At 46.6% G+C, this 23,802-nt stretch overlaps 1 protein-coding gene across 3 annotated transcripts; it reads left to right on the top strand.

Annotated features, from left to right (window-relative positions):
• Window positions 1-8,905: 8,905 nt before the first annotated feature.
• Window positions 8,906-23,719, top strand: CCNE2 (cyclin E2). 3 transcript variants are annotated; one of them, XM_063327215.1, is made up of 12 exons: window positions 8,906-8,964; window positions 11,011-11,049; window positions 11,140-11,248; window positions 11,430-11,489; window positions 13,433-13,584; window positions 15,676-15,811; window positions 18,341-18,487; window positions 19,730-19,825; window positions 20,082-20,216; window positions 21,048-21,159; window positions 21,891-22,045; window positions 22,456-23,719. In XM_063327215.1, exons 2-12 carry the CDS (start codon window positions 11,036-11,038, stop codon window positions 22,555-22,557), a joined length of 1,218 nt encoding a protein of 405 aa, XP_063183285.1. In that variant the 5' UTR covers window positions 8,906-8,964; window positions 11,011-11,035; the 3' UTR covers window positions 22,558-23,719. The 3 variants fall into 3 exon arrangements, with proteins under 3 accessions (XP_063183285.1, XP_063183286.1, XP_063183284.1); XM_063327216.1 differs by lacking the exon at window positions 8,906-8,964 and having other exon boundaries at window positions 10,333-11,049; window positions 11,433-11,489; XM_063327214.1 differs by lacking the exon at window positions 8,906-8,964 and having other exon boundaries at window positions 10,333-11,049.
• Window positions 23,720-23,802: the final 83 nt, after the last annotated feature.

Raw genomic sequence — 23,802 nt, 5'->3', positions numbered from 1 at the left:
GTTCAGACTTAATGCAACCTTTTTTAAATTTAGGTTGGATACTTCCCAAAACATTATGAACTACTGTTTTTTAAAACTTTTCTGCGCTGAAGCAAAGATGTTCTTATAAAGGGTCATATCAATGTAACCATATTGGCTTAAGTTCTCACTTTACATTCTGTTTTTTCTGTTTATATAAATCCTCGTATGTCTGTGATGAAGCTAGCATAGTAATTAGTGTTCTCTGGCACTTAATGCTGATGGAGGCAATCTGTTTCCTTATTGAGTCGTTCAGTATCTGCTTTCTTTGCCTCATTGACTTCTTTTGGTGCCTGTTTATAACCACAAAATGGTGTTACCTCTGTTATTCAGTGGTACTTCAAGTAGGGTTCAGGGTTTTTGACATACGTAGAAATGACTCATCAAAAGAACAGGCTGGTGCTGCTGCAGCACTCTTGTTCCCGTGATGTGGTCACGATACGCCAGTCAGAGAATAAGTAGGACTGAACTGAGACTTAACAGGATGCATATAAAGTTTTGTGTATCAACCAGCCTTTTTCTTCATGAAAATACTGTCCTGGAGCTACTGCTGTATGACTAATACTTCAGAAGTTAAAATCTCTTGACTTGTTCCAAAGTTTTGTGGGTAGATTGATAGTTGAACACTCAAATACCTTAATGAGGCAGATAACTATAGTGTATTTTCATGGGTAAGCTAAGGAAAAGTAATAATAACCAAAAAAGAAAACCCTGATAAGAGTAACAAAACTAGGCTAGTGGCCAGGGGCACATCTCCACTTGCAGACATGGGCTGTGCCATACGTCTATTCTTTCTCCTGAAGTGCAGTCTTCCCATTATTGTGTCCAAGCAAGATGACCTAGTCAGGCAATATAATAAGAAATACAACTATGACCAAAAATCAGCCTATCAGAGTATTAAAAGAATCCCAGATTCCCTGAAATGGGGCTCTGCAGAGAATTAGTAGAGGCAGGAGAGAGGTGGGAAAGAGGAAGGAGGCCTCAGGCTTTTGAGGTATGTGGGTAATGGTGAACAGCTCTCAATTTTTGCAAGGTGAATAAAGAAGATGCGATCACAATTAAGAAAGGGGGGGACTGACATGGGGCAGAGGAAGTGAATTCCAGCTCCAGCTTTTCTGTTTGTGGTGTAAGACCAAGGAATAGGAAATGGTTGTGTCTCGTATTAAATGGGGAGGAAAGAGAGGAATTTGGCTTCTGTGGCTTGTGACAAGCCACCTAACAGCTGAATTACTAGATATATCTTTACCAAATATCTACTAATAGAGGGCAGTTTGGGATGGGGTATTATCTCCTCCATATCTCCTTTGCCTCTGAAGAGATCCACGATGTGCCCTAAACACAGCCACGACTGGTGCCATGGAGAATCGTAAGTCTTAGTCCCCAGGTGTTGAAAAGGTGTTTGCTACAGTGCTTGGAAGCTTGGGCATCAGCAGTAAAAGCTCTTCACCTTGCACGCTTGGGAAGGAAAGTCCTGAGCCCAGGGCCCATCAGTTGCAGGTTTGACGAGGTAATGTGAGTCATCTGAATGAGGAACCACATACACTCCTAGGTCAGAGGCTGAGGCAGGGAGAAGGCGGCCTTCCCCTGCAGCCAGCTGCCTGCTTCTCGTGGCAGCAGGGGGAAGTGGTGTCTCCTAACATGCTGCCCACCTTAGGAGGTCATGGTGAGAACAAGTTAATCTATTTTGTTTTTAAAGAGTACTGTATTATTGTCCTGCTTGTGTTCTACACAGCTCTTTTCTGTGACCTGAGATTCCTTCTTTTCCATTACCTACACTTATCTCTTAGTCCAAAAGGTATCACATTTACAGCCCAGTCGTGAAACAAAGCTGGAAAACACAAGGAAGGTGAGTCTTGTTATTTCCTTGAGCCGCAGACGGGAGATCCGACATAGGGGTAGGTGAAGATAGGCTCAATGTTTGGCTATTAGTTACAGGTGCTGCTTCTCACTGCAGAAATGCTGTCCTTACTGAGGTTTGACTGTGGGATTTATTCAGGATATCAATGGTAAGGATTGTACTTTAAAGGTGTTTCACCCTTGGTGTATTGAAAGTGGGAGTTTAAAAGTTTGCATACAAGAAAGGATAGGGGTCTTTGACAGGACATGGGTAAAGCACCTCCTGTGTAACAGGGGCTCTCTCCCCACCAAATGAGAAAAAAAAAAAACAAACAAACATAAAATAAGTTAATCTTGTAAGGTCTTAAAAAAATTCCTTAATGCATATTAAACTAGATCATGCCTAATTTGAGAAAGACTCTGAAATTAAACAAGGGGAAAGCAGTAGAATATTATAGGTTCTAGTAGAAAACAAGGGGGTTTAAACCTCAGGGCTTCAAGTTATCCCATGCTGCTCAGCAGAAGAATCATAGACTCATAGAATGGTTAGAGTTGGAAGCGACATTAAAGTCCATCTGTTCCAACCCCCTGCCATGGGCAGGGACACCTCCCACTAGACCAGGCTGCTCAAAGCCCCATCCAGCCTGGCCTTGAATGCTTCCAGGGATGGGGCATCCACAGGTTCCCTGGGCAACCTGTGCCAGCGTCTCACCACCCTCACAGTAAAGAATTTCTTCCTAATATCTAACCTAAATCTCCCTCTTTCAGTTTAAAACCATTACCCCTCGTCTTATCACTACAGTCCCTGTTAAAGAATCCCTCCCCACCTTTCCTGTAGTCCCCCATTAAGTACTGTAAGGTCCCAATAAGGTCTCCTTAGCCTTCTCTTCTCCAGGCTGAACAATCCCAACTCTCTCAGCCAGTCCTCATAGCAGAGGTGCTCCATCCTTCTGATCATTTTTGTCTCTCTCCTCTGGACCCGCTCCAACAGGTCCATGTCTTTCCTGTGCTGAGGGATCCAAAGCTGGACACAGTATGCCAGGTGGGGTCTCACCAGAGCAGAGTAGGGGGCAGAATCACCTCCCTTGACCTGCTGGCCGCACTACTTTTGATTCAGCCCAGTATGTGGTTGGCTTTCTGGGCTGCGAGCGTTCATGTTGAGCTTTTCATCAACCAACACCCCCAAGTCCTTCTCCTCATGGCTGCTACCAATCCATTCTCCACCCAGCCTGTATTTGTGCTTGGGATTGCCCTGACCCACGTGCAGGACCTTGCACTCGTCCTTGTTGAACTTCATGAGGTTTGCACGAGCTCACCTCTCAAGCCTGTCCAGGTCCCTCTGGATGGCATCCTTTCCCTCTAGCGTGTCTACCACACCACGCAGCTTAGTGTCATCAGCAAACTTGCTCAGGGTGCATTCAATCCCAACATCCATGTCACCAACAAAGATGTTAAGCAGCACCCGTCCCAGTACTGACCCCTGAGGAGTGCCACTCATCACTGGTCTGCACTTGGACATCAAGCCGTTGACTGCAACTCTGAGTGCGATCATCCAGCCAATTCCTTATCTGAGTGGTCCATCCATCGAATTCACATCTCTCCAATTTAGACACAAGGATGTCATGGGGACAGTGTCAAATGCTTTGCACAAGTCCAGGTAGATGATGTCAGTTCCCTTTTCCTTATCCACCAATGCTGTAACACCAATGTAAAAGGCCACCAAATTTGTCAGACATGATTTGCCTTTAATGAAACCATGTTGGCTGTCACTGATCACCTTGTTATTTTCCATGTGCCTTAGCATAGTTTCCAGGAAGATCTGCTCCATGATCTTGCTGGGCACAGAGGTGAGACTGACTGGCCTGTAGTTCCCCGTGTCTTTTTCCCTTTTTAAAATGGGGGTTACTTTTCCCCTTTTTCAGTCAGCAGGAACTTCACCAGACCGCCACAACTTCTCAAATATGATGTATAATGGCTTAACAGCTTCATCTGCCAGTTCCCTCGGGACGCACAGATGTATCTCATCAGGTCCCATGGACTTGTGCACCTTCAGGTTCCTTAGATGGTCTCAAACCTGGTCTTCTACAGTGTGTGGTTCTTCATTCTCCCAGCCTTTACACCCTGTGACTAGGGTCGTGTGACTAGAGCACTTTCTGGTGAAGACTGAGGCATAAAAGTCGTTGAGTACCTCAGCCTTCTCCATATCCCAGTGTCCTGGTTTGAGGATCAGGTCTCCTGTTTCCTTATGGAGGGGACCCACATTTTCCTAGTCTTCCTTTTATCACTGACATAGCTGGAGAAGCTTTTCTTGTTGCCCTTGACATCCCTGACCAAATTTAACTCTATCTGGGCTTTAGCTTTCCTAACCTGATCTCTGGCTGCTCAGAGAATTTCTCTGTATTCCTCCCAGTCTGCCTGTCCTTGCTTCCACCTTCTGTAGGCTTCCTTTTCATGTCTGAGTTTGTCCAAGAGCTCCTTGTTCATCCATGCAGGCTTCCTGGTGTTTTCACCTGACTTCCTCTTTGTTGGGATGCGTCACTCCTGAGCTTGGAGGAGGTGATCCTTGAATATTAACCAGCTTTCTTGGGCCCCTCTTCCCTCCAGGGCTTTATCCCATGGTACTCTACCAAGCAGATCCCTGAAGAGGCCAAAGTCTGCTCTCCTGAAGTCCAGGGTAGTGATCTTGCTGTGCTCCCTCATCGCTGCCCTAAGGACCCTGAACTTCACCATTTCATGGTCCCTGCAGCCAAGGCTGCCCTTGGGCTTCATGTTCCCTACCAGCTCTTACTTATTGGTGAGAACAAGGTCCAGCATAGTACCTCTCCTCATTGGCTCCTCAATCGCTTGGAGAAATAAATTATCATTGATGTATTCCAGGAACTTCATGGATTGCTTATGCCCTGCCATGTTGTCCCTCCAACAGATACCGGGGTGGTTAAGTTCCCCGTGAGGACCAGGGCTTGTAAACATAAGGCTGCTCCTATCTGCCTGCTCGGTCTTCCTGGTCAGATGGCCTGTAGCAGTCTCCCACTGTAATGACACCTGTCCCTGTACTCCCTTTAATCCTGACCCATAAGCTCTCAGTCAGCTCCTCATCCATCCCCAGGTGGAACTCCATGCACTCCATCCGGTCATTGACACAGAGGACAACACCTCCTCCTTGTCTCCCCTCCCTATCCTTCCTAAAGAGCCTGTATCCTTCCATTCCAACACTCCAGTCATAGGAGCCATCCCACCACATCTCTGTGATGCCAATAAAATCATAGTCCTGCAGGAGTGTGCGCATCTCTAACTCCTCTTGTTTATTCCCCCTGCTACACGCATTTGCATAGAGGCATTTAAATTGGGCTTAATACATTGGTTGGGCTCTCAATGAAGATGACTCACTGGCTGAAGTGGCTGCAATTCCTTTGTGCTGCACTCCAGGTGCTCTCCTGCTGACCTGTGGTCTTTCTCCAGGCTCTGGGCATCTATTGCTGGCACTGGCATCAAACTGGTAGGAGATGGATGGATTGAGGTTCCTCTGCCCCGGCAACTTTAGTTTAAAGCCCTCTTCATTAATTTGGCAAGCCTATGACCAAAGATGCTCTTCCCCTTCTCTGACAGATGAGCCCCATCAGCCCCCAGCAGAACTGGTTTCTCGAAGCGAGTCCCGTTGTCTAAGTAGCCAAACCCCTGGCTGTGGCACCAGTCCTGTAATCACTTGTTGCCTTGCCAGATTCAACTGGCCTTTTGAAATGCCTTTCCTTTGACCAGGAGGACTGGTGAAAAAAACTATCTGTGTTTCAGAGTCCTTTACCACTGCTCCCAGGGCTCTGTAATCCTTCTTGATACTCCTCAGATTGCTTCTGGTGGTATCACTGGTGCCCACATGAAAAAACAGCAGTGGATAATAGTCAGCAGACTGTATGAGGCTTGGTAGTCTCTCAGTGATGTCTTATGATACAAGCCCCTGGTGAGCAGCATGCCTCTCTAGAGAGTGCATCAGGTCAGCAAATAGATGCCTCCATACCTTTTAGAAGAGCGAAAACGTTTCAGTTTGGGAAGGGTGCAACTTCCTACTAAAGGATTTGTCTTTAGGAGGGGTGTAAAGCTTTAACGGTGCTTTGCTTAGGCTATGTAGCTGGAGCCCTACTGTAATAAATAAGCTTAAACCTCCTCTTAAAGACAATGAAGTTCATCCACACAAGTGTCCTGGAGCAGGCCTTTCCCTTAACTAAGTTATAGAATAGCTTTGACAACACGGCTGTGACTCCAAAGGACAAAACCTAGCAGTACAAATGAATGACCATAGCAAAATATTTACTGCAACAAGATAGGAATACGGGGGGTGATATTCCCTGCTATTTTGTGCCTGGATCACAATGGAGATGTGTGCAAGTGTTTGTAATGAAATACCGCTCCCTTCTTTGGGAACAATCGGAAGGATTCAGAAGCTCTGGGAGCACACTCGGTAAATGGATCGATCCTCATGGCTTTCAATCTCTGCTTTATAGGTCCCTAGCAGACTCTGGGGTGCTTCAAAGAGACCCATAAAAGGATAATCAAGAAAAGCAACCCCAGCTGTGGAAACTTGTAAGGAAGGCCCTGTAATTCCTACCTTTCCAATGGGGTTCACACCTTCTCTGGGACACACCGAGAAGTGGTAATGAGAAAAAAAAATTGAAAACCACTAGACTAGTCAAAAAGGGCTTACCAGTTCCCAGCACAAATACTGCTTAGCAGTTGTAGTGTATTCCCAGAAGCTTAAAAATTCTTCCCACTTTTACACTCATCCCTCCTAAGGAAGCATCCACATAATGAAAGAAGAAGGAGGTACAGTGTGTTAACTCACTTGGAAGTGTCCCAGTGTGAACGAAGTCACTTTAGATTTATTGCCACATCAAAAGGTCAGTGCATTAACTTGCATTAAAAACATAATTTAATTGTCTGCAGCAGAATTTTATTACACAGTAGCTTATGGGTTGTTGTGTGTTTAGTTTTTTTTTTCTGTGCTGCTAAAAATTCATGGGAGAAGTTGCTGGCAGAGTGGAAAATACTTATGGGACCTGGTGCATTTTCTACTACTGAGGTAAAATGACAAATATGGTGGCATGTTACCTGCAGCAGTTCACATCAAAAGGTGTAGAAAAACGAGCAGCATAGTCATTACAGTCTTTGTGCTGAGACCTATTCATGGCAGACCTGATCCATTAAATTTTCGGCTGTTTTTCATTTTGCAGTATTCTCCTTTCACAGTGTGCCATGGAATTTATTCCTGATGCCCCAAAACCGCTTTGCTGCTTGGAGGCTGGCTGCCACCAAGCCCTAACTTGACATCTGTGAGGGGTGGAGGTTTTTTAGAAAAAAAAAAGATATTTTGTCTCTCCTCTCATGCTAGCCCCTTCATGCAGTTCCAGTTCTTTTTAACAAGTTGACTATGGTGGGGTTTCAACTTCAGCAAGTGAGTTAAAGGCCTGAGGTCAGTGTTAGGTCAAAAGTTTGCCCAAATTCAGGAGACCACCTTCTCTCTGTAGTCAGTGGAGCAGGAGATGCATTTCTAGACAGCAGGATGGTGTCTTCATCTTGCTGGTGAACTTCAGTGGAAACCAACTAACAGAGCCACCTGCTGAAGGCTACGTCTACTTTAGGCACCCCAAACTATGACATGAGTTAGATTCCTTGAGACAAGCTGGTGCAATATAGACAGTTGAAAAGGTTGTTTCTAAGTGCCAATGGGCTTGAACAGATGACAGTGGTTTGTGGGGTTTTTTACGTCCCTTTTGAGCCACAACTAGCAGATTTTCTTTATGATGAGGACTGGAATGGGTATTTTGCAGAGCTGAGGAGGCTGGGTGGCTGCAACATCTATCTCGCGCGTCTGTCATGCACGCTGCTTTACTTGAAGTTTGCAGGAATCGTTGTCCCCACTCCATCTGTTGCTGTAAGCACCCGCAGTTGAGAGACGGCCCTAAACTTGTGACCTGTTAAAATGTTGTCAGCAATCCTACTGTAACACCTCTGCCTTTGGTGGGCTGTGCTGCCATTTCTCTTGCCCTTCAAAATGGCAAAGCTATGAGAAGGTAAGCACCAAAACCTGTTTATTGTGCTTAATTACTACAATACGTATTTAGAGGCAAAAACTATGTTTACTCTTCAATAGCATTACACTTTGGAGAAGAGAAAGCAGAAGTGATAAAAATGATGACGAGGTGGATTTACTTGAAGGCAGCTGTGGCTTCTTTTTGTGTTGTTTTGCAGCAGGTGTGCTCTGCGCTGCGAGAGAGGAGAGGGAAAGTACCCGTTGCTCCCCACCACCAAAATGGCCACGGGTGCCCTGCGCTCAGGTGAGGGCCTGCTTCCACGCACACAGGGGATGAGGCTGTCCATGGGAGACCATGGAAGGCTGTGCTTGGGGAAGGCTGGTTTCCTGCTGGGACGAATTTCTCTGTGCTTAAACACACCACAAAAATGGAGGGGGAGAGAAGGGACCTCAGGGAAGGTCTCGAACGCAAAGGCCCAGGCCCCTCCCGGCCTTCATGAGGCACAGCTGGGTGAAGGCCATCCCTTCGTGGTGAGATGTCTGACAGCCATTGGGCTGACACCCCCCCACCCGTGAACGTGGGGTGAACGGGGGCCGCTCCCACGGGAGCGGGGTGTCGGTGGGGTGTCCGGGGGGCTGCTCCCACAGGAAGCTGGTGGCACAGGGATAAGAGTGGTGTCGCCGAGCAGACACTCCCGGCGGGGGCAGGAGTGCTGCTGAGGGGCAGCGGGCTGCTGCCCAGCCGCAGGGGGTGCCGGGGTGAGGCGTCCCCACTGTCCAGGGCTGCCGGCCCAGCCGGGCGGGTGCCCTGCGGCGGGCGGGAGGAGCCGGCCCGCCCTCAGGCCGCGGCGGGAGCGGGACGGGGCGGGGCCAGGCGGGGCGCGCGCGGCGGAGCCGTGTTTACATTCCGCCGCCCGCTGCACGTTGCCGCGGAACGGCGCGCTCCCATTGGACAGGGCGGGAGGCGGCCCCGCCCCGGGGGGGCGTGGCGAGCGGCTCCCCGCCGGGCGCGCGGCGTGCGGGGCCGCCGGTGGAGCTGCCCCGGCGGCGACCGGGCCCGGAGCTGGAGCCAGCCTCGGCTGATCGCGGTGATGGTGCCGGGGGTGCCGCGGCAGCGGGGCCCGGGCGGGGGAGAGGGACTGGGGCAGCGGGGCGGGTCTCCCCGCGGGGTGACAGCCCTCCTCCCGGTACTGCCCGCCGCTCTCCTGGGCTGCCTGCGGCCCAGAGGCGGGCGGGAGGGATGCGGGGGTGTCCCGGCGGCGGGCGGGGGAGTCGCGGGGCCCGGGGCGGCCCGACGGCGAAGGGGCGGCGCTGGTGCGAGTGGGCCGCGGGCGGTGGCGGTGGCGGAGGGCGGGCGGGCGGGGTAGCTGTCTGCCGCCCTCGCACATGCGCAGGGCGGGCCCGAGCCGCGCTATATAGCGGCTTGGCGCCGGCGCCAGCTGAGCAGCGCGGCCCGGGCGGCGGCAGCAGAGGTGAGCGGAGGGTGGCGGTCCGGCTGCTGGGGATGGGGGGCAGCGGTGATGGTGATGATGGTAGTGGTGGCAGCGGTTGTGATGGTGGTTGTGGCGGTGGTTGTGCTGGTGGTTGTGCTGGTGGCGGTGGTTATGGTGGCAGCGGTACCGGCAGACCGGGTGCCTGTGTGAGGGGGTGCGAGGGGCGCGGGCGGGAGCGGTGAGGCGGGCTGCCCGCCCGCCCGGCACGGTTTTGGAGGGAGAGCGGCAGAGGAGAGCCGGGAGGGGGTTGGTGGGTGTCCGCGGGCGGCCCCATCCGCCCCGCCGGTGCCCTCCCGCCCGGGGCAGGGAGCGCTGCGGGGGGTGATGGCCCGAGCGGGGATGTTGGGCGGGAGCCCGCCATCGCTTTTCCCCCCTGCCCCATCCACCCTATCCCGGGTCCGCTCGGCGGCGGAGAGCCCCGCGGGGGCGGCGGGGGGCGGGCTGCCGGGTTTTGGAGGGAGACCGGGCGCGGTGGGGGCGGGGAAGCCGGCCGAGCCGCTTGGCGGGCTGACCCCGATTGCCGGCCCGCGCCCGCCCGCCCTCACCCCGGCCTGGGCCCCGACTCCCCCCGACCCCAGCCATCAGGGCAGGGGCTCGGCACCTGGTGGGGACTTCCCCCCCCCACCTCTTTTCGAACGCCCCGATCCCTGCGGTACCCCGGCCCTAGCCCGCCTTGGGGGGACGCTCCATCCTTGAGGGTTGGTGTCCCCCTTGTGTGGGGTCCCCGGCCCCCCCCCTCCCCCGAGGGACAGTGTCCCGACTGGGGGGTGTCCCCGTGTGTGGGGCTGCCCCCATGTCCCCTCCTCCTTCCCCCTCAGGTTTTGGAGGGAGCCTCGCTGGCAGCAAGGCGGGAGCGCGGGGGAGGGGGGCCGCCGTCCTGCCCTGCTCCCCGGCCCCTCACGCGTCCCCTCAGCACCCCCGGCCGGGGCGGGGAGGGGGGGGGAAGGGGCAGGGGGCGGCTCGGGCCCTTTTGGAGGGAGACCGGGCGCGGGCAGCGGCAGTGCCCCCCTTTCCCCTCTCCCCGCCTGACCCCCGGGGCTGGACCCGGCGCCCCCCCCGGCACGGCACGGCTCGGCACGGCGCGGTGCGGCGCAGGCCGCTGCCGCCTCCCCGCTCGCTGCAAATTGGCGCGGAACCGGCGCGGCGGGAGCGCGGGCGGCGGCGGGCGGGCACGGCCCGGCTCGGCACGGCCCATCCCGGCAGGTGTGGGGGGCCAAATCCCCCCGGGGGGAGCCGCTGTGCCTGCGGGGGTGCAGTATGAAGGCTGTAGAGGGACCGTGGCGGGGGTCACAGCTCCCGGGACACCCCCCCCCCCCCCAACATCCTGTCGCGTGGGAAATGGCCCTTTACAGGCTCCCTCCCGCCCGGGGCTAGCCCAACGCAGCTAGCCTGAGCCAAACCAGCTGGGGGCATATGTGGGCATCCCTGGGTAACCCCCTTCAGCAGTGTGTCTCCCATCAGGACGTGGAGCTGCCTGTGGTTATATACCTCAGGCATTCCTCGCACCAGTAAAATGCTTGTGCCCTTCTATTTCAGTTGGGTACACCATGCTGCTCTTTATGATGTGTCTCCAAAGCACGGAACTCAGTCCTAACTTATTGAGGATACATTAACTGAGTTTATGTTATTCCTTTGGTCCAGGTAGAGATCTTACAACCCAAAGAAGATGTCAAGACGCAGGTAAGCCATTAGCGTTGTAATACACCAAGCTGATCTGTACTCATCTGCCAACTGCTGTCCTAATATCTGATGTTTTTCTGCTCTTTGCAGTAGCCGGTTGCAAGCCAAGCAGCAACAGCCACTCTCATGTCAAGAAGAGTCTCCACAAGAACTGCAGGGACCAGAACATCTCCAGACCCGAAAAAGGAGAACTGCAGAGGTGACCAGTTCGGGCAGCTTGAAAAGTTTAATAATATTGGAAGTTCTCCCATGCGTTTGGATGGGAGAATCTTTACACTGCTGATTTAGAAACTTGGGCAGGAGTAGCGACAGTTTGCTTTAGCTTTAGAGGTGGGTGTGCTGGTCATTGTCAGTGTACTGATGTGTATCTCTCTTCTCAGCAGGAGATTAAGAAAAAAGAAGATGGGAAAATTGCTAAAAAGCATCAATATGAGATTAAGGTAATTCAATCCTGATTACCGGCTCAAACTAGGTGGGGGAGTCCATCTGGTTTGTGTTGGTGGGTGTGAAGTCATGCATTCCACACTACAAAGTATTGAATAGGGGAAGTTTCTACCTTCAGATATTAAAAACTAAGGGAGCTCTGAACTTTAGCATCTCTTCATACGTTTTTGCTTTTTTATGCATGACTTTGGTGCAGATAAAGGGTCCTTCAATGTGCAAATAACTGCAGAGTAAGGGTAGGTGTAAAAATGAGAATAAATCCAGATATTTCAGAACAATTCCACATGCAGAGCAGGTAAGGCCTAGAGGCAAGTCTAAACAAGATCGTTGCACTTGTTTTAACTTAAGGTGTGGTTTCACAGCCATTTAGCGAAGAAGACTCGTAACTATGCAGGCCCTCTCTAATTTAACAGTTCTTTTGATTATTTAAATCAATTTAGGAATCTGTCTTAGCTAACGTAGGCTACTCCTAACCAAGTGAGGGGCTTTACAGTTGTTTATTTTAAAGTGGGTTAATAAAATAATGTAACTTTCTCTTGCTTGTTTGTAAAGCGGACAAGACAAACAGCTATGGTGAAGCAAAACGCTTCTGGTGGTGAAGTAGTCTTTGCAAACTTTGTGTAGGGAAAAATGCGGTGTAAGTACATCAGCTGTACTTGGGGTGAAACTTACCTCTGCCAAAAGGGGGAAATCCTGCTCCCCTTTCTTTCCTTCCTCGATAGCTGGCTGCATACTCCATCCCCTGCCTTGCTCCATTTTTGGTTCTCTTTAAATGAAGCAGCGTGCAGGTTCAGCTTGCTAATTTGGCACTACAAAATGAGTTGATGTTCTGCCAGGTTAGTGAGTTGAATCAACCCAGCAGAGAGTCTAACAAGCATCAAAGCTGGCAAAAGAAGGAAGGGGTGGGACTGGGGCAGTGAGGATCACAGGAGAGAAGAAGGAGCAGGATCTCCCTTTTCTCATAACTCTCTACTGTTAAGATCAATTCTGCCGGAATACATAACTTCACTCTTAGTACTCAGTCTGGCTATGCGTAGGTTTAGATATACTAAGGAAGTCATATGTAGTTTAGCTTGCAAAACAGCTATATAGGAAAAGTTTCTGTATTCAGGGGTAGCTGTTGCCATTCTTTGGGAATGGGATCCCCCCTAACTCCACAGAGCATGATTAAAGTTCTGCGTCACTGTTTTGAAGGCTGTCAGCCATTACAGCATTGCATATACTCCATGCATTTGTTACCTGCTTACTTGTATTGGCTATGTACGACCACGTAATTATTAGTGAAACAAGTTACAGAGTTAACTGAAGTAATCTAGAATTCCTTCTTTGAAGCTTTCTGTCCAAATAACTTTGGGCTCCTCTCCTTTTGAGTCATTGCATCCCTTATTTGGCATTGGCAGACTGAGAGATAGTTCACAGCTGCTGCTCCCTCAGTGGGTATCTAGCTCTGGAGCTGAGATGGGTGGCTCCTCTCTGGAGCGCTTAATTGGAAGATAACAAGTTGCTGAGTTTCCACTGAGACAGTAGAACCTCCACCCTCTCCTTTCTTTTCCTTCTGAGTACATAAGTAGATAGGACCAGCAACCTAATGTCCTGTGTTTTAGTAGCAATGAGTACCTTTGCCTTATGTAGTGTAACTGAGCAGCTTAATCAATGAATAGGTTACTCGTGGGTTTATAAACTAAAGATAGTTGTCTTCCTCAAAACTGAGTTTCCCAAATTTATCGAATTTGTTTATACATGTTCTGTCTTGACTGTGTAAGGCTTTGTTGTCATTTAATCTCCCTGTCTTTCTTGGTTTCAGTACTTGAATTGATGCTGATGTCCAAAAAGACTAACATAAATTACATATACTGTTGTTGTTACTGTAATCTACTTCTTGCTTTTGTTGCTTTCACAGTAAAATCAGCATTTAAAAGATCCCTTGTTTATGTTGCAGAGTTGTTGGCCGCCCACGATAACAGGAGGCATCTCGCCTTGCCTAATTATTGAAACGCCTCACAAAGAATCAGTAACGACTGACTTCTCAAGATTCAAAAAATACAGGTTCAGAAACCTCTTCATAAATCCATCGCCCTTGCCAGAACTCAAGTAAGTTTACCAGATGCAGCAGTTGTCAATGTTTTATCAAATATGCTGAACTACTGTAGTAAAATCTGTTGTTGTATTGTGTTTGTATAATTGTGGGCAGTACTCAACCCATACCTCTACTTGTCTCCTCATCCCACAAACAGTTTCAACGTCCTGGCCCAAAAAAAGACAAATTCTGTTTGGTTTTTTACCCCCATCTTATAAATGCACCAGACAGATAACTTTCGCCCTTCAGAGCTGTCCTTTTATAACTTGACACTGGAGAAGCTCTTAAGTGGTTAAGAGGCACATAATGGTAAAACTAAACTTCTTTCAGTGCTATTGGAACTGAGTGACCAAAAAATACTATGCAAAGTTTTCTTCAAGAATTTAAAAAATGTACAAATATGCAAATAAATTTGTGGCAATATTGCTGTGCAGGTAGCTTGTTCATGCAATGCAGTATGCTTGGTGCAGTCACAGTACTAGAAAGTTTTCACTTCTGTGAAGGGATAGACTAGCTGACTAAATTGGATTTTTCAATTTCTGAATTTCTTAGCCATTCAGGTGTGTCGGTTAAGTATCCTGGTTGCTGTTTGTATCAGCCTGGTGTTTAATGAAAGAGTTATTAAATTTACTGCAGTGCATTAAGGAAAAAATTCTGCTGAGGTGAATGAGAGGAGAAGCAGAACACGAAGCATTACTTTAAGAGAACCTTTGTAGATATACCATGTTTTTATTTGTTCTGGGCAAAACTTGGTCAGAACTGGGAGATGCTGCATGGTGATGTCTTGCCTCAGAGCAAAGCAGTAGGTCTCTTGCAGTCTCTTTCACTGAGTTTCAAACGCAGCTGCTCCTCCCTCTCAGTATTACTCCCAAGTCTGATAAGCTGCGCTTTAAAGGAGAGTATGCCCTTCTCTATACCTAGCAAATCATGCTTTCGTAGTGTAGTTTTTTTAAAAAAAACTAATTACAAAGGGATGGTGAATGAGGGAATCTCATGTACTCCTTCAGCAAGTTGTTGGAAAATGATGGATCCCAAAGATATGTTCAGATACAGAATTCCATGCAAGAAGTTTAGTCTTTGATCTTCACCTCTCGTCAATAGGCATCTGGTAAAGCTAAGCTCCATCCTTTCCAATTAGCTGAATAAGAGGATCGTTCGCTCTCTCCTGCCTTTTTCATGCTTTTCTAACTGCTGCAGGAAGATTATAATAGGAGATTTTTTCAATGTCTGCCCACTTAAACGGGGAGACTTGTGCATTAAACAAGCAAGTATCTCTCTGACTTTTAACTTATGATGGCAGCAGAATGGAATTGATCTGGGTTAGAATTTGTAGGCGATACCAGTGATCAGGTTTGTTTAATCTCTCTCTGCTTCTGCTCTGAGAAAGGTAAATATGGACTCCAAAAACTTCAGTACGAAATCTCAGCACTGCATTGACTAATGTGCTGTCACCCTTAGGATGAGAAGTACATCCAAGAAAGAAAACCATATCAATTCATAATAACAATAAATACGAATTGAAAACAAGCCGTATTAATGATATAGGTATCTTCTTCTTCCCAAGTAGACTTGAATGCTAATGAATTATAAGTTAGCAATAAACAAGAACTCAGTTTTTCTCACGATAGCCTGTTTCTGAGCCTTAAGGTAGGCTAGAAAAGGAAGGGATGGATGAGTGACTCTTAAACACCATCTGTAAATGTTTTTTCTTGAACTAAACTGGACAGCTTTGTGTATGTTTTGTGTTTCTTGGGGAGAGGGGTGTGTTTTTCTTTTTTATGGGGAGGGTTTGTTTTTTGTCTTGCTTTCTGGACAGCCACCTAACTAGGCAAAATAGGAAACTTTGTATGTGTGACTCTGGGACGCACACATTCAGTTTTATTGTCTGTTCGATGAAGCTGGACTTGCTGATGATCTTGGCAAGCTGCTGTTAGGGTGACGCGAGGTGTTCAAAGTGCAGTTTTCTAATTACCATAGGGAGCTTTTACTATGCATCACTTTTCTTGTTGTTCCTGAATGTCTGTAAACAATAAATAATGTTTTTATACTCCTTTTGTGAAGGTGTATATATACTTAACAATGCTTTGTGTAATTTTATTCCGCAGCTGGGGAAATTCCAAAGATGTCTGGCTCAACATCCTGAAGAAGGAGAACAGATACGCTCATTGCAAGCATTTCACGTCGCTACATTCTAGTTTGCAACCTCACATGAGATCAATACTGTTAGACTGGCTCTTAGAGGTTTGTTCTTTTAGTTACTTTGCCATGTGTTATGCCTGTGAAGTAGGCAGATAAAAGCACAGCTTTTACATAAAAGACCTAATAGCAAAATGTACTGTATGGTAAATGCTTAAACTAGTTTGCAACAAAAGGGTTACAAGTTACTGCTTTTGATCCTTTTGGTGAGCTACGTTCAGCCTTCCCTGGCAGGAGATGCTGAATCTTCCACGCAGGGCAGAAAGCAACGGTACTGAACTTTTGCTCTTACCACATGTATTTCCTGGGAAGGGGAAAAGTCTGGTTTTGAGGCGCTTATACTGAAATTGCTATAGACAGATTAGTTATGAAGCTCAAACTTTACATCTTAAACTGTATCTAAGCCATGAAACAACTGCATCTGTATTGAGGAATTAGGTACCACCCTGGCCCTGTCTACATCAAGAGCTCTTAGGTGGCAGCCCCTGACACGAATTTCTGACTTACTAGTGCATTTTTAATTCTGTCCTATGAAGTGAGCGGAAGAAAGTAGTGCATTGGTAGCTGATGTCTGAAGGCTTTTGATATAGACAGGTTCTTGTTGGAAAGTGATTGCAAACAAATCATTCATATTCCAGTCTAATTGCTGTAATTCAGGGTATTCCAGTTGTCAAACAAAATGGATGCTCTCAATCTTGGCAGCCTGCGGGAAGGAGCCTTAGTGTTGTAAATAGAGAGTTATGTGCTGGGGGTGTTTCCAAGAACTCTATATGAAGCGTATTCAGTCGCCACTGCCAAAAGCAATGCTTGACGCGTGTAATCCTGTCCCATCAGCAGAAGGGATCTTGCAGGTTTACCAGTTCCATATCGAGTACTCCAAGGAAGCAGATGTTACCGCGGCACTCTTGGTGGAACAGTGCTAATAGCAGGGAATTTCAAGGGAAAGGAGAATGAGGGTTGTTTTCTTAAAAAAAAAAAAAAAACAAAACAAAACAAAACAAAAAAACCACTAACAAAAAAACCCCCCAAACCCCCCCAAAACAAAAACCCCAAAAAACCCCCCAAAACCAAAAAACCAAACCTAAACCTACAGTCTGAATATAAAAATTATTCCAATTGTGCACTTCTATACTTTAATGTGTAACTTACATACCGCCATTAAATTATGTTTTGTTACTTTCTTTTGAAAAATCTTAGGAAATCATCTAATTTCCAAACAAAAATGTCAGCAAGGGCCTTGTTATTGTCCAGCTCAGTGGTTCTAAACCCCACAGTGGGTTAAAATCCCAGAAACTTTGATAGCCCTCAAGTAGCTCCTAACATTATCTTCTATAATATCATAACTGAGATGCTATTTAACATGAGCAAGCATTATTGCTTATGTCTGAGCAATACTCTTTTACAGAAATTGTGCCGTTTATTCATGGGTGGGCCTGGTCTGTATGTTTTTAGTTCTGAATCTTGTTTGGAGCAGTGTTGTTAATATCGGAGTAGCATGTCAAGTGGCAAATATTAGATCAGGTCTAAAAGAATGAGCTGGGATGTTACTGCCAACCGGTTGCATTTTTTGATGGTGAGGAAGAGTTTTAATTCACAAATGGGTTTTCAACCTTATCTTAGGAAATAGTAGTAGGGAGATTTCATTCTGGCTGTATCTAAGTGAAATAATGAAGCAGGGCAGGAAGCCTGGACTTGGGATCTATTTATTGGATATTCTTTCCTGTTGACTGCACCTAGATGATAAGTAATTTATAAATATCAAACTAGTGTCTAGTTGTGGAAGGGATATACAGAGTTGCAGTCTCTGTTCTCTGGGCAGTCTCCTTTCCTTTTTTTTGTGTGTTTTGTTTGGTTTTTTTTTTTTTTTTTTTTTTTGTTGAACTGGCATTTGAACCACTTTGATACAATGCAAGTATTAAAAGTTTTCCTTACCAGGGAGACCCGCAACTGTATGGAGCAGATGGCCGTTCTTGCAGTTTTGTTTCTGCTTAGCGAGGCGGTCGGCGTACCTGACGGGCTGCAGGCACCGCTCATGCCTCGCCAGAGCCCCCTCGGGCAGCACCTTCCAGGGTCCTTTGCTGTAGAGTCAAAGACTTCAAGGTTTTTATTAGTGGTTCTGCCCTGGGACAGGCCTATCGGGAATACAGGGAGGATCTGCTCTGCAACATCAACTTGAGGTCTGAGCCCAGGGTATTCTTAATCAAGGAAATTAGTGGGGGAGGGTTTGCTGTTTTGCTTGTTGTTCTTTGGTGGTTTTTTTTCCCCCCCTCAATAAGGCTTTCTTCTTTCAGTGGGAAATTGGTTGTGCAGGAAAACTGGATGGAATTTAGATTGGAAAAGGTATACTTTGGATGTATGTTAGTGCATCATAGACAATCTCTGTTTAGGTGGGAGCATGGGAAATGCTTTTTTTTCCCCAGTCCCACACTAACCACAGATAGGTATGTGATAGTTTGTGTGTGCAAAAGATAAAATTGTGCATATGGTGTTTTACTATTAAAGCTTGAATACTTTAATGCATTTACATAGAGTTTTTTAACATAAAACTGAATTGTTTTTCTTTCCCTGTTGTAGGTATGTGAGGTGTATGCACTCCACAGGGAAACCTTCTACCTAGCTCAAGACTTTTTTGATAGATTCATGTTGACACAAAAGAACATTAACAAGAGCATGCTCCAGCTCATAGGAATTACCTCATTATTCATTGCCTCCAAACTTGAGGTAAGAAGCTCTGCTACAGGGAGGAGGATATTAAGTTTGGAATAACTAAAGAGACAGTGATAATGTATTTATTTCTTCTGTCTGAGTCTCTTGAACTTGGTGGTGTACGTACAACGCTGAAGGTCAGAAGGGGAAAACTTTTTCTCTTCCTTCAGTTGTGCATGTGTCAATCTCGTGGAGTGTAGTCTTTGTCCTCCCTTTCCTCAGCAGCAGGGAAAGGAGACCACATAAACTTAAAAGGTATGCAAATGTGCATAGGAGTAGTTCTGTTTTGTTTTGTCTTTTTCCAAATATACAGCAGTTGGCAAACAATCTCAGGAACAGGCGTGGGGCTTGAACAAAACCAAGCCTAAGTCTCAAACTGCCTGTGCATCAGGCTGATATCCCCGTAAACCCATTTAGCGGAGTTGTTTTTTTTTTTTTTTTTTTTTTTAAGTGCAACAATGGTGATGCATTACATTGTGCACAACATCTGTGAGCTAACGGCATATTTTTGTATAGCCGTGGTAGGCTAGGCTGGGAGGAAAATTTGGGATATTAAGTTTTTATACTCGGAAACCCCCTGGTTTAGCTGTTGTTCCTAAGGCTGAGGTAGTGCGCTACAAGCAGTTTTCTGTCCTAGAGAAGCGCGTGGGGCATCAGCCAGTAGGGAAGTGGTTCTGCTGGTGATTCTCTTTTGCTAACACACCTAGCTATAGGTGGCCCCGACTGGCATAACTGGGTTGGAGAATTTCTTTGTTAACCATCTCTGCACCATGAATTTTGCCAGCTACCGCGGCTGGGGGATTTTGTCTCCTCTGACTTTTTTTTTTTTTTAATCAATGAGACTACATGAGCACTAACTGGCACCGTGCACAACCTGAATGAGCAAGACTTTTCTAATACCATGGTGTGCTGTGCAAGAATTAAGGTGTTTTTACATCAAAGGCGGTGGCTGAGTAGAAAGCAGTATAAATGAAAGGCTGTTCTGGTTGCTTGGTCAGCATTTATTTGCCCAGAAACTAAAGAAGTTGCACTAAATCTATTGTGTTTTACAACAGATAACATATAACCTACTTGTTTTTAGTATCTCCTCATCCTCCAGTAAGGTTCAAGTTACTTCGTATAATGAGAAAAACACTTTTCTAGCATAAAAAGATGTTAATATTCCAATATGGATTGAAAAGTATTTGCCAGTATCTTCTTAAGCTTTCTTAGAATTGTAAGGCACTCTAATCTTCACTTTTTCCCCTCCCTTTAAAGGAAATCTACGCTCCTAAAATACAGGAATTTGCTTATGTCACTGATGGTGCTTGCAGTGAAGATGATATTGTAAGAATGGAACTTATTATGTTAAAGGTAATTATTTTGCTGTGTTTGTAAGTGCCGGTTGAAAGACCGTCCAGCTGAGCCTTGTATTTTAATATAATTTATCTGCTTTAGAAAAGGAACATGTTTAGTATGTCCATCTTTCTGAAAAAACAAGGAAAGCTTCCGTGTCTTTTGAGGATCTGCACAATAAGTTGAGCAAAGGGGAGGTGTGGGAAAAGAAGTCAGAGCACAAAACTGTCCTTGCGTGGTTTAAGGTGCTTCACTGTTTGTTTAATGTTCGCAGGCTTTAAAATGGGAACTCTGTCCGGTGACAATCGTCTCTTGGCTGAACCTCTATCTTCAGGTGGATGCTCTGAAGGATGTTCCGAAAGTGCTGCTACCTCAGTATTCTCAGGAAAAATTCATTCAGATAGCACAGGTAGGTAGTAAGCTGTATCCGAAAATGCTTCTTGGAGTGATTCAAGCACAACTAAACGTTACACCCCCAAAAGCCATTAAAAAACGCTTTTCCTTGTTTCCTCTCACCTGTTACTTTGTTAAGGAATGTGCAAGTTTCACTGCTGGAGACCTTCATACCCAGTTTGGAGGAGAAGTGCCCGTGTGCGGCTTGTCTCCCTGCTCTCACCTATTTTAAGACTTTTTCTGTACACTGGAACAATACAAATCCATCTTTCTTTTTTTTTAATCACTGCAATGTTCTGCAAATAGCAGGCAGCAGCAACAGCTCTGAGAGGAGGGGAGATAATTTAAGACTGTTGACTGTTTTTACCTGTGTTATTGGTAACAGTGTTTCTGTGCATTTGCCTAGAAGGCAGTCTGACAAGTGTTTTGACTACCTCGAAACTACTGTGGTTCAGCTTTTTTATGGGCATGTGTTGTGTCCAGCCTCAGAGAGGCTTACTGAAGAGTAGACACGTTGAAGTCGCTGAGCTGCTAGGTAATATATTTTAAGCTAAGAAAATCCCTTCCTGGAGCTCTGCTAAGAGTTTAAAGGTGTACTTAAATTTTGTGCAAGTGAAGTGTCTTGCACGTTACTGGTAAAAGCGCACGTTGGTTGGTATCATCACTCTGTGAGACCCGATTTAACTGCAGTGGGTGCCAAAGATAAAAAAAAGCTGTGTGCAATTGGTGCTGAAAAGCAGAGATGTGTTAGCATAGACTATAAGAGGACTGGTATATGCATAGCAGTTTCTGAGACAGAATTATACTAAAGTATCACCTTGTTAAATTTTGTACCTTACTTCCTCAGCTCTTAGACCTGTGTATTCTGGATGTGAATTCTTTGGACTTCCAGTACAGAACACTAGCTGCTGCAGCGCTCTGCCACTATACCTCAATTGAAGTCGTTAAGAAAGCTTCAGGTAAGGAGCCTTTGTAAAGCTTGGCCTCCTTAGGCAGGGGATTCTGAAAGCTGTTACGTGCCTGAGGCTGCTCAGAGCAAATTGGTTTATCAGGCTGCCAAAGAGCAAAACTACACGGACACTAATACTTCTCTTCTCGAAAGAGAAGGAAATGCTTTCAAAAACAGAGTCTTAGCTAAGGAAATGAAGCAGACTTACCCTCCTTGCTTTTGGGCTAATACTGCTGCTCTCTGACTTCCAGTTGCTTTGGGGATTGTTAGATACCCAGTATTTGGCTACTTTTTCTCCTAAAATGTGGTCATCCTCAGCTGTTGGCAGCATTCTATTCACCTTTGTGCTAACTCCTATAAGCCAATCACTTAATAAGTGGAGGGGGGGAATAAATTGCTTAACTAAGCTCAGCACTTGTGTGTTGCCTGAGGTACCATACAGGACTGTGACAATAATGGATGTTTTTATAATCTTGCACTCACGCTGCAGAAGTGGCTTCAGCCTTCCCTGGGACCCTCCTGGTCCCAGAGGTGCTTTGCTCGGGAGGCCAGTGCTCACCATCTTCCCACCACACCACTTTTAAGTAGCAAGCACAAGGAAATGCTGGGAGTTTCTGTGAGGATGTTTCTGAATCTTTATCTGCACTATTATTCACTGTTATTTTTAAATTTATGACCATCCTGGAACGCTGTGCAACTCCTCCATGATTTCTAAATATCTCGCTGTGTTCTACCCTCTAGGCTTAGACTGGGACAGCATTTCAGAGTGTGCGGAATGGATGGTTCCCTTTGTGAGCGTGGCAAAAAAAGTCCCTGCGAAGCTGAAGAACTTCAAGAAGGTTGCAGCAGAAGATCGACATAATATCCAAACACACACCAATTACTTGGACATGCTGGTAGGTGGTTTGTGGCAGCTGGGAGTCCATCACACCCCCCTCCTCCTCCTGAGGCAGGGAAGGGTGGCCAAACACCTTCCTGCTCACACCTGGCCTGGCTCACCTCAGCCAGCGTGGTCAGGGGTGCCTAACCTTCTGTTTCTGGCTCCTGCTTGATGATGCCATAAACTAATGGTGTTTTATCATAACACTCGCAGACTGTAAGCAAAGACTCGGAACAGAAGTACTGGTGAAGCATTTAAAAGATAATTATCTGTGTAATACTGCCTTAGTTTTTTATTCAATATATTCACTCTGAAGTACTTGAGTTGTACTAGCAGTGGGAGGAGTGCTGCTGAATAGTATGAGCGAAACAAAAAAGTAGAATTTCTCACAGATATTAACTGTCCTCTCCCTCCCCCCATTCACAGGAAGAAGTTAACAGTGGAGTAGCATCTACTGCCCCCGGTCAGTTATCACCTGTGTCAACAGGAGGAATAATAACCCCTCCCAAAAGCACAGAGAAGAAATGAAATATGGACAACAGTTTCAGAAACAGGACTTGGTGCTTCAGAATAAGACCACACTAAAGGTGACTCATGCTCTTTACTGCTCTTCAAGACTCAGGCAGTAAAAGATGCATCAAACAGAGCAGCAGATGGAAGCTGAGAGCAGTGCCCTCCTACAGACTTGATATGAGACTTAGACCAAGCATCCCTCTGTGCTGTCACAGGAGCCTGGACCACTTAGGTCCATTCTCAGACAAGACTTAGTTCAACTCTGACCATTCCTAACTTATGAATTTCAAGAACTCTTTAAATGTGGATGAGTGGCCAAGTTTGTCCACTCAACTTTACATGTCAAATGTGCTTTAACTTGGGCTAGCCATACAGGAGAACTTAACCACAGCTTGTACATATTACCTCTTCTTGACTTGTGTTTGTTTTTCTTTTCTTGGTAAGGTCAGAGCTTAATGCCTGTCCCTTAGTGACCTGTGAGCTCAGGTGCAGTATTACAGAGGTCAGTGGGAAAGCAGTTTACTTTTCTGAAACCACTCTGCCCTTACATTACAGTGTAGCCAACCCTGGATCAAATTCTAGCTCCACGTGAGGCTGATGAATTTAAGGTGGCCCTTTGGGGCTACCATAAACTTCAGTTCTAGTATAGCACTGACCTCAGGTAAGAGTACACGCAAAGAATGTGCTGCTCAACTAACCTTAACTGGAAGTAGTACAGGCCTTGAAGGAAGGAGTTCTATTTTATAAGATCCAGCCACGAACTGTCAATGAGAGCAACCGTAAATAGAACTGGAGAGGGTATGGCAAAAAATGAGCCGCTGGTACTCTACAACCACTGATGGTGTAGGAACAGTATTTTAAACTTAACTGTGGAGCTGTGTTTTATCAGTGTTTATAAACAGCATTAACTACTGTGTATTCCTTGCAATATTCACTACCTCTGCCTAGGAGGTGCTTCTCTCCTGTGATGAAGGGACAGTACTGGGGAGGAGGGGTACCCATCCTCCTCCTCCCTCTTTCAAGGTGCTCGTGCCTGTGCCCTACATCCAGGGACAAGGTGCTCATGCTGCACTAGAGCATCAGGTGCCGCCCCCAACCACATTAAACTCATGCTCTTGGCAAACTTGAATTCATGTCTTCTTCAAACAAGCCATTGTGGAACTAGCTGAAGTTGCTTCCAGCCTTCTGTACAGTTTGTAAAAATAAGGGGTTTATTATAAGATTTCCTCTATTTCTAAAAAGAAAGATACTAGACTGTAA

This window comes from Chroicocephalus ridibundus, chromosome 2, assembly GCF_963924245.1.
Source record: "Chroicocephalus ridibundus chromosome 2, bChrRid1.1, whole genome shotgun sequence".
NCBI classification, from domain to species: domain Eukaryota; kingdom Metazoa; phylum Chordata; class Aves; order Charadriiformes; family Laridae; genus Chroicocephalus; species Chroicocephalus ridibundus.
This window is presented reverse-complemented; position numbering and strand designations above follow the sequence as displayed.

Bases quoted from the DNA above. Each gene is read 5' to 3' on its own strand.
- CCNE2 (XM_063327215.1), top strand. The intron at 19,826-20,081 runs GTAATTATTTTG...TAATGTTCGCAG, and splicing joins TGGAACTTATTATGTTAAAG to GCTTTAAAATGGGAACTCTG. The intron at 21,160-21,890 runs GTAAGGAGCCTT...TCTACCCTCTAG, and splicing joins AGTCGTTAAGAAAGCTTCAG to GCTTAGACTGGGACAGCATT.